The sequence below is a fragment of the Peromyscus leucopus genome, chromosome 1 (genome assembly GCF_004664715.2).
Source record: "Peromyscus leucopus breed LL Stock chromosome 1, UCI_PerLeu_2.1, whole genome shotgun sequence".
Classification (NCBI taxonomy): Eukaryota; Metazoa; Chordata; class Mammalia; order Rodentia; family Cricetidae; genus Peromyscus; species Peromyscus leucopus.
The window spans coordinates 192,691,565-192,702,606 of record NC_051063.1 but is presented as its reverse complement, the minus strand read 5'-3'; the positions used below and the strand labels follow the sequence as shown (position 1 = coordinate 192,702,606).

The 11,042-nt window shown below is 37.1% G+C and overlaps 1 protein-coding gene across 1 annotated transcript; it reads right to left on the bottom strand.

The window, feature by feature from the left end:
- Positions 1-9,843: 9,843 nt before the first annotated feature.
- LOC114686092 (vomeronasal type-1 receptor 4-like) lies at positions 9,844-10,710 on the bottom strand. The gene has a single exon (XM_028860725.1). It carries the CDS (start codon positions 10,708-10,710, stop codon positions 9,844-9,846), a length of 867 nt encoding a protein of 288 aa, XP_028716558.1.
- Between the last annotated feature and the right edge of the window lie 332 nt (positions 10,711-11,042).

Sequence of the window (11,042 nt, the reverse complement as noted above, 5' to 3'; positions counted from 1 at the left end):
CACCCACTAAATGTTCAATAAAAGGATTGTCTCAGATAGTGACTTAAAAATAAAAGTATACAAATCTCCATTCTTTTTTTTTTTTTAATTTTCTGGAGCTGAGGACTGAACTCAGGGCCTTGTGCTTGCTAGACTAGTGCTCTACTACTGAGCTAAATCCCCAACCCCTCCATTCTTTTTTTTATGTACCTTCAAGTCTGAGATACAAATGCTCACTTGACTCCTGATTTCTCAATAACCTTCTCTCCTTGTGAAACTCCTGACATCCTGACAAGTAGCATTGTGGATGAGGACATCACCTCAATGCTGAGATTAAGTTTTGTGGTTCTGTGACCTCATGTCCCCTCTGAAATACAATCTTCATTTCACACACAATGGTAATGACAGTGCTGGCTTTGGGAGGAAGAACTCTTAAACTTTTCTCCAGTTGCTAATTGCCAAAAGCAATCATGAGTTTCTAGTGAGTGTCTCCAGAGGGACAAAGTACTTGGAAAGGCCTCTTGCTTTTTCATCATTCTTGGAGGCTGCACAGGAGGGAAGGTGCAGGGAGCATCAGTGTCGGCTATGTAAGAGTCTTGCAAAGAACTTTGTGTACTGTAGCATGAATCTTAAAAGTTCTTATTAATAAAATCAAACCTGAGGCCAGTTATTGGGGTCCATGCTGGTAGATCAGAAAGACAGAACAAACCACAGCTATCTCACCTCGCCGGATCCTCAGCTGGTCTTGTCTCCTCAGACTGGAGGCCTCTGAGTCCTCATCCCAATGGCTCTCAGCTGAATTACTGCTCAAAAGCCTGAATGCTTAACCAGCCCCATCTTAACCAGCCAAAATGCCTCTAGTTTCTGGTCCTCACGCCTTATATATCTTTTTGCTTTCTACCACCACTCCCTGGGATTAAAGGCTGGCTTTCTTGGATTAAAGGTGTGTGTCACCATGCTTGGCTATTTCCAATGTGGCCTTGAACTCACAGAGATCCAGAGGGATTTCTATCTCTGGAATGCTAGGATTAAAGGTGTGAGTGCCACCATTTTCTAGCCTTTGTATCTAGTGGCTGTCTGTTCTCTGACCCCAGATAAATTTATTAGAGTACACAATATTTTGGGGAACACAATACCACCACAGTGTACCATTGGACTCCTCATTTTTCTGTGTTCTTCCTCTAAAAGTCAAGTTAATTATTTCTAGTTCTTTCCTACAGCTGCCATATTTTACAGCACTCTGCAAAGCAGAGTTAATCAATAATTCATAATTATATAATGAAGTATCAGTTAAAAACATGATGTCATAATCTGCATTACAAATTAATACCAAGTTTGATGGTGTACTTTTTTAATACCAGCACTAAGAGACAGTGTCAGGTAGATCTCTATGAGCTCAAGACCAGTGTGGTCTATATAAAAAGTTCAAGGATATCCAGAGCTCTATACCTAGAAAGACCATGTGCCAAAATCAAAATAAGACAAGAAAAGAAACAAAGAAAATATATCAACTAAAAAATTAATTAGAAATCTCACTAAAATATGCTATTAAAAGTTATAAACATTACCCCAAAAGTAACAATCTGTCTGAATACAGCCATATTATTTGAATAAATTGCATGTAACCCTCCCTTACCAATCAATTCACTTGTATGCATCAAATGTCACATAAAGTCAGGATATCTTCTCATTCTAAAAGACTTGAATGGAACTAAACAATCTACAGTCATTAAAAAATAAAGAACATTTATGGTTTAACAAATAGAACATAAATGTCTGGAGCTTCAACATTTGCTTTCTTCCAATAAGCATACCCCTTTGAGGGTTTCAGACTACAGAAATGTTTGAAAGATTCAGTCCACACTAGCCAATATTACATTTTGTCTACCCATAGTACTCAGATCCCAGAACTCCCCAAGATTCTAAATTTCACTAGAATAATTTGGAAGCACAAGAAACTGTTGGGTGCATCCTAGGGAAGGAGGCATGGTTAAAAATAGCCAAGGGAAAAAGAGGTAGTGTAGCTAGAGTTTTCCTGCCTTGCCCACAGTTAGGACAAATCTCTGTCACCCACCAGTCCCACAGCCGCTCAGACCCAACCAAGTAAACACAGAGAACTTATATTGCTTACAAACTGTATGGCCGTGGCAGGCTTCTTGCTAACTGTTCTTATAGCTTAAATTAATCCATTTCCATACATCTATACCTGGCCACATGGCTGGTGGCTTACCGGCATCTTCACATGCTGCTGGTCATGGCGGCAGCTGGCGGTGTCTCTGTCTCAGCCTTCTGCTTCCCAGATTTCTCCTCTCTCCTTGTCCCACCTACTTCCTGCCTGGCCACTGGCCATTCAGTGTTTTATTTATTGACCAATCAGAGCAACAGATTTGATATACAGACCATCCCATAGCAAGGTAGAGCAGAATGCAGGCAACATAGTTGTACATATTGAATGAAAATTATTCCCCCAATCATGTGTTCCACCACTAATGTACACTGAGAGCAGTTCAGCTGAAAAGAAGCAGAGCACTGATAGGCTATTGCAGGGAATGAGGAAGTCTTTAATATTTATGAATTACAGCACAACACCATCTGGGGGCATGGGAGAATGTTTCTGGAGACAACATATCCACTGAGGGCTGGTACTGATTTGCAAGCATGGTGAGGTTGTGGTGTTTGCAAGAAACATGATTTAAACAAGGTAAGCTATTTCACAGAATTGGAGACACTGGGCATCAGATCTGACATTCTATAATTGCCCTCAGTATTTTAGGACAAACATACATTTCAACAGGAAAATTTCACTACCACAGCAAAGACCTTGGAAGATAGGGTCTTTCCACCTGAAGCCTAGAGTTCTTGATAGGTGGAAGTAAACAAGCCAAGATACTGATAAAAAAAATTTGTTGAGAGAAGACAGGAAAAAATGGCTAAAGACAATAGTATGCATATGTTGCATGAATCATAAATGGTCTTATAATAAAAACCCAGAGCCAGATATTAGTGTAAATGCTGAAAAATTGGAGAGACAAAGAAACAAGACAGTAGAGAAACTTTTCACCACTACAAATCCTCAGGCCTAACAGAAGGTGAGATTCTGTCTCCATGAATCTTCTGAATACCTCTGTGTCCTCAGCTGAAAAGGCCTAGAGCTTGTCTCCTCACACCATAATGCCTTTTGCCTTTTGCCACCCAGCCATTTTTCTTCCTTCCTAGTGCTGGGATTAATGGCATGTGGGCCTTCCAAATACTGGTAGCAAAGGCATGAGATCTCAAGTGCTGGAATTAAAGGCATGTGATTCCCAAGTGCTAGGATTAAAGGTGTGTATCACCACTGCCTGGCATCTATGTTTAAATCTGTGACTTTCTCTGTCCTCTGATCTTCAGGAAAGCTTTATTAGAGTACAACAAAATATCACCACATTTCCCTTTTCTTATCTAAAATAATAAAAAAGGTTATAACTAATATAAGAAAAGTACAATAACTATATACAATCTATACAGTCAAAAATTGCATTAATAATACCCAGTCCATTAACATTTGATACATTCAGAGAAAATACTCCATTATTTATCCTATTTTGGTGAGTCCAAAGTGTTGTACCTAATTTACTTTCTATCCTAACTTGTATTACCAACTGAAAACTATCTTTTGATGTCTTTCAAACTTACACGTGTTATACCTCGTTAGTGAGTTACTTTTCTGAATTTTTTAACAAGGAAAACTATAACTATATAGGCTTAAACTCCATTAGAAACCAAGAGGGCAATAATACTTCCTGAGTAAGCAGGAAGAAACTTCCAAAAAATGTGAGAAATGACAGAAACAACTCAATGACTGGACAGTCACCCAAGGTTCCTACGCAAAGTTGGGTAATCCATCTTAAGCCTATAGGCCAAGCATATCTGACAGACTTTTCTGTTAAGCAAGATATTCTGAAGGGCCTTCATACCTTGTCCTGGCAAGGTATGGTGGTCCTTTCTTTTGTGTCCTGCTTGTTCATTTTGGACAGCATACTATCAGTAGTTGGGACACAGGTAATTTCTTGCCCAGTGGCTAACTTTTGCCACAAAGAAAATAAACTCCATATGGAGTTACTTTGATGCCCATCATCTTCTCTGAAGTAGATTAGTGCTGCCAGGCATAGACATGTCTCAATGTCATAGAAAAATCTATTTCATTAAAACTTCTTAAGTGCCATATCCTGTAGTTATCTGAAGCATTTGAAGATGACCTGTCTATCTAAAATATATCTCTGTTTGACATTGAACACATACCTAACATGACTAAAAGTTTGATTGTGATAACTAATTACAAACTTTCATTTCTTTATATCCTAATTAGTTGGTAATAATAACTTTCAAGGACTAGTAATCGGTATTACATTGTTAAATAAGTTGTATATGTACAATACCTTGAACAAGTATTGATATTGAACAAGCAGAGATATATGTACAGTATATTCTAACAAAATTAATCTCAAATTTGTATCAATATACACAATTTGTATATAATATACAAAAATCTGATCGAATGTAAAATACTTAAGACAGGTAGTTGGTTTTTAAAAGTAGATTCAATAATCTACCATTTTATCTTATCTGCTGGGCGGTGGTGGTGCATGCCTTTAATCCCAGCACTTGGGAGGCAAAGCCAGGTGGATCTCTGTGAGTTCAAGGCCAGCCTGGGCTACCAAGTGAGTTCCAGGAAAGGTGCAAAGCTACACAGATAAACCCTGTCTCGAAAAACCAAAAAGAAAAAAAAAATTGTTTCAATATACACAATTTGTATATAATATACAAAAATCTGATCCAATGTAAAATACTTAAGACAGGTAGTTGGTTTTTAAAAGTAGATTCAATAATCTACCATTTTATCTTATCATATCCATATCCTCCCTTTTTTCTTTTCAGTGTTGATTTAATAATCTACCCTTTTATCCTGTCATTTCTGTATCTTTTTTTCAGAGTGGATTCAATAATCTATCATTTTGTCCTTTCATATCTGTATCCAATTTTTTCTTTTTCTTTTTTTTTCCAAACACAATCTGAATCTAATCTAATCTAATTAATCTAATCTAATCTAATCTCCTTTTTCAACTTTTTTTCTGGCCATTACCAATAACAACAGGTAATCAACCAGCAAACCAATGATAGATATCCATAACTCATTGAACAACCAAAAACTACACAGCCTTTGCGAATATGGGCATTGTGTGTTTAAAACCACTTCCTGCTGTCTGGGGGTGAAGGGGTCTTTAGATGATCCTGAAAAACATTGTGGTTGATTGTCAGGTCATGGGAGAGGTAGCTGTATCATCTGTTGCCCAGTTTCTGTGTAATGGGAAAATGCAGGGCTTGTCTCACGTCCTGGCTATAGTAGTCTGGGAGGCTGGATCATCTCAGATTGCCATCTCAAAACTGCCCTGAGCAGTGTTTAGTTTAAAGCCAATCATTGGGTTGTGTTTGTCAGCTTAATGGCATTGTCATCATCCTGATGGAATCATGGTTGTAGGGCCCCATCATCTATTTGGAGACTTCAAAGGTCGCTGCTAGGCATGGTCAAGGTTCACTGAAGAAAGTCTTTTTCTTGGGACATTTTTTCTGTATGATTTGTCTTTTTTTCTGTATGATTTGTCCTTTTTCTGAAGATGACTCATTTGTCCACTGTTCTTCAGATTTCTTAGCTTTCAATCTCCTGAAAGGCAAAAACAAAACAAAAGAAAAACCCTTCACCAACCCTAACTTTGGGGAGATTCCAAATCTAATATTTATCGATTTTGATTTATGATTTCTCCTTAATTTTTTGCACTATTTTCTATAGCTGTTCTGTCATCCAGAGCAATATGATTTTTTTACAATAGACGTTAGGTTCTTTTATTGCTCTGGGAAAGAGTTTCCTCCACTGTGACAGGAAAGGACTGAACAGAATTTTACATGGGAGCCAGCAAGAGGCCCCTCAGGGTATTTCCCCATGGCAAAGGCAAGGGATCAACTTATCTGTCCCTAGTTGATATACATTCATTAGTCCAATGTCTGCCTTTGCCACACCTTCTGCATAATCCAGAAGAGAGGGACATTCTGTTAAAATTATTCCTTGAAAACACATTATTTCTTGGTATGCCCTTTTTATAGTCCCCTTTTAGGTGACCTTGTTTACTACTGCAATTGAAACATTTGACAATTTTTCTGTAAACCTCTGCAAATCACCCCTCCTATCCAAGCATCATCATAATCACAAAATTCAATATTGATTGTACTTCAGATCTGTTACTCCAGGGTCCTGATCTTGCTTTTAAAGGTCTAATTACACTATTGCATTGTACATTAGTATTTTCAAAAGCCAGAGATTCAATTATTATTAATCTAGCTTCTGAATTTGATATCATTCTTTTTACTGTTGTAGTCATACTTTGTAAGAAGTCAGTGAAGGTTTCTTTTGGACCCTGTATAACTTTTGTAAATGAATCAATTTACCTTCCTACTTGTTCAATTCTGTCCCAAGAATTCAAGGCTGCCATGCAGCATAAAACTAGGGTGTGGTCATTATATAAAGACTGTTTTTGTCTAACAGGATATTCACCTTTTGCAACAAGTTGTTCTTGGGAGATTTCAAAATCTCTAGCCCTACATGGTTGTTCAATGGTCTAGTCTCATCTTTCTACCAGGTCCTCCATTGTAATTGTGGATCTGCCTCTAAAACTGTTGTAACAAAATCTCTCCAGTCTTGAGGGATATTTCTTTACAAGTTGACCATAAGTTTAACATTTGCTTCACAAACAGTGAATGCATACCATATGAGACTAGCTTCCTTGAATATCCTCAAATCTAACATTTGCACAGAAGTCCATTCAGCTCATACACAGTCTTATGGATAGCTATCATTAGGTAGCTCCTGTAATGATACTAGATAATTTATGGTTGGCTATTTGAAATGAAAGCCTTAGGCTGTTACTCTGTAAACTTACAATGCAATGCTGAGATGGATTCTCCTTTAAATTCTTCTGTCTGAGTCTGAATAATTCTATGATCTCATTTAACGTATTTTTCTAAAACTTTCATCTTGGCACTCATATTAACCAACTTTAGAAAAATGTATTTATTTATTATGTACACAGTGTTCTGCCTGCATGTATGCCTAAATACCAGAAGAGGGCACCAGATATCATTAGAGATGGTTGTGAGCCATCATGTTGTTGCTGGGAACTGAACTCAGGACCTCTAGAAGAGCAGCCAGTGCTCAAAAACCTGTGATGCTTTACATAAGATAGAAAAATGGCTTCCATCGTAAGGTGTTAGGTTGATATTGAACTAAATAAGGGACTAAACATTAAAATAGATGCAAAAACACACACACAAACAATTTATACACACATGATAAAATTATGGGATTTTGTACTCCTTACCTAGAAAAGCAGAACTGCAATGCAGTGGAGTCACAGCTCATAACAAAAGGGCCAATAGTAGCAAAACCCATAGACATGATGGCAGTGATGACCAGACACCAAGTAGTGTTATATAAAATAACAACAAAGCTTTGTAAAATGAAGGAGAGTCCATAAAATGTTAGAAAGATAGACAAAAGGAGTAGGATTCTCTGGGTGACTGTGGTCTCTGGGGAGATTCTGGTGGAAGCATGAGGGTTATGAATATGTTGAATCTGTTGCTTGTGTAGAGAATGACAACCACGGAGCCACTGGAGAACATCATAAGCACAGAAAACAAGACTTCAGGAAACATCAGTAATCCTGCATAAAGTGAATCTACAAGTTTATCTCTACCTAGAGTTGAACAGCATTCAAAATTTTGTTTTAGTGTCATATTATTTCCAACATATTTGATATGGACATACACAGGGAAAATAAAATTTATCATTATGTATGTGAACCAGTCAAGAGAAATAGTGAGGTCAATGTAATTTGGAGCTTTGACTTTCAGATCTTTCTAACATATGTTCTCAGGGCTGATAATGGTAGCGCGGTGGGTACTCAAGAGGCACATGATGCCTATGGACATGCTTCTACCAATGCTTTCATTACAAAAAAAGACAAGTTTTCAGTCAAAATCATTGAAAACTTGTTTCAACCCAAAAGTTACCATTATTTGTGGTAATCATTTAGAGAGAATGATCAAGGAATTAGCAATGATCATATGTGTGAGAATCAATTTTGTAGGCTTCAGTGTCCTTTGATTGTAGTAATACACTAGATAGTGGGGAAGAAGGGAGAAATTTCCCATAATTCCAAACATACTCTGTGATAAGAATACTATTCTTATTGCAAAATTATTTGAGTCTGTTCAACTACACAGCACATCCTCCTTTAATGGTGGCAAAGAAACCTTGGTGAGAAAAGTGATGAATTTTACTTGTTCTATAATCTTGGATCTTCATGTGTGGGAATTGCTTGAGGCTGAGATTTCGAACACAGTGTGCAGCATAGCAAGGTTCAGTCTCAACTAAAAGTCATTTTAACATAGCTAACTTTCATTGATTTGTTAACATCATAACACATGCACACACACACACACACACACACACACACACACACACATATGCAGAATATTCCCAATATATATGCTTGTAAATTCTGGATTAAAAATAGGGCATTGCTATTCTGGGAGAAGCAATATCTAGTGAATGTAAATGGAAAGACCATTCAATTCCACACCTCTAGCATAAACTGCAATTTTCCACTCATGTTGAAAACTAAGAATTTGATCAACATTTCTACAAAGGCAGCAATCCATTCTAAATATTTTCATTTGAATTTTACTCATAAATGACAAAAATTAAGAATTGGAATATTTCTTTATTCATACATGAGAAAATTTTTATTGTCCTGCATTAAACAATAAGAGTCAAATGAACAATTACAAAATGCTGTCTTGAAAGCTAATCTATTCTCTCCCTCTTTCTTTCTTCATCACACACACATATAAACATAGCTATCACTTTTTTAGGATAGATAAGTAACCAAAAATCATTAACCTTAGTGAGTTCCTCCTACTTACTCAGAATGACTACAAAGGCAGCCAGGGACAATTGGAGAAACTAGTTCCTGTGAATGACTGCAAAGAGGCTTAATTTCCTTGTAGAAAATTTTAGAGAAATTATTAACTTTTCTTCCCAGAAAACTCAGCTACAATCACAACTGACCAAGCAAAAGTCAGAATTACCATGAGAACAAGCATAGTGAAAGTGAGAGATGCCCGAAGCACATGAGTTCCCCAGGATCAATGGATGGGTTTACAGCATAGCTCCCACAAGTCACTGACAAGTGGATTGATTCTCCAAAGGATCCTGCCTTAAGGAGCTCCATTTGCAAAATATTTATGTGCCATTCCCAGGGGTTCCTTCAAACAGTAGTAAGGGAAGTTGTGGGAATATAATAAAAATACATGATCCATACATTTAAAAAGTTATCTTACAGCAACATGCACCATTATACTTTACAGTGTTTCCTTCTGGAAAAGTTCCCCATTGAGTATATTACTTGGTCACACAGTCTGCAGGAACTTACATTAAAAAATTGAGATCTAAATTATTTAATTTGCAGAAAGGAAGTGGATTTATGATTTGTAAAAAGAGAGTGCTATTTTCTCACAAAAGAACAACCTGATTCATTCACCGCTTCAATGATATTACAGGTACTAGTTTCAACAAGTTAAAACCAAAACTCAGAGTACAGTTTCTCTTAGACAGACAAGTGGCTATAACAATTGTATGTTGGTATTTAAAATAAAAAGAGAAAGTTAAAATTTAGATATTGTGAGAAAGAGACAATACAACCATTATACCTATAATTTCACTGTAGAAATTTTGGATTTCTTACACATGAAAAGCACAATATTGGCACTCTGGAGTCATGGCTCACAAAAAAATGGCCCCAAAGTAGGAAAACACATTGAAATGATTGCAGTAATGTTAACCAACCACCAACCAGGTTTATATGTGAGAGCAACGCAACCTTGTAAGATGGAAGAGAGGGCATAAAAACCTATAAATGTTGACACCAGGGCCATTATGCGGCAGGTGGCTTTGGACTCAGTGGATGTTCTGGAGGAAACACTGGTGCTGTGGATATGTTGAACCCGTTGTTTGTGCCTATACAGAATGATAATCATGGAGCTGCTGGACCAAACAATGATGACAGAAAACAAAATTTCAGGAAGAACAATTACCACAGCATATAATGAGCTTCCAAGGTCATCATAACCTGGAGTGGAGCAGTATTTCAAATCACTATCGTATGTCAGATTCTTGCTGTTCTCTTTGGTATACATATACAGGGGAAAAATCATATTTACTGCCATGTAGAGAATCCAGCAGAGGGAGGTGTACATTCCATTATGCTTTGGAGCTTTGACTTCAAAGCCCAACAGAAAAGAGTTCCCAGGGCTGATGGTGATGGCCTGGAAAACACTCAAGAAGCAGGTCATGCCTATGGACATGCTTCTGCCTAGTCTTTGAATATACAAAAGAAATTTACAGCCAAAATCATTGATGAATCTTTCCATCCCAAAAGCTCTCATTGTATGAAGTAATCCTTTAGAAAAAATGATCAAGGAGTTGGCTGTGAACATGTGTGTAAGAATCAAATCTGTGGTCTTTAATGTCTGTTTGGTGTAGTATTGGATAAGGTAGCAGGAAAGAAGAGAGAAATTTCCCAGAATTCCAACTGTAGTCTGAAATAAGAACACTATTCCTATTGTCAAATCCTTGTGGTCCATTCTGTCATTTAAAACTTCTTCCTTAAACAGTTGCCAAAATCACTTCTCTGAGAGCAAAAAGATGACTTGAAATCTTGAGACCTGGTTGTTGGTGTGGGAAAATCAAATGTGTGCTAGACTACAAAGGTATTGTGGGCAACAAAACAGGACTCTGACTCATAAAATTATTATGTAAACAATATTTGTAAAATAAATTTTTCAGTGAAACTGCTGAAGTCTTCAAATGTGCATATTTATTGAAAGTGCTTGCAGAACTTTGCTTTGAAATGTCAGTATTAATAGTAAGTCCAAGTTGCTGTTTCAGAAACAATGCCAGTGAGTACAAATGGAAA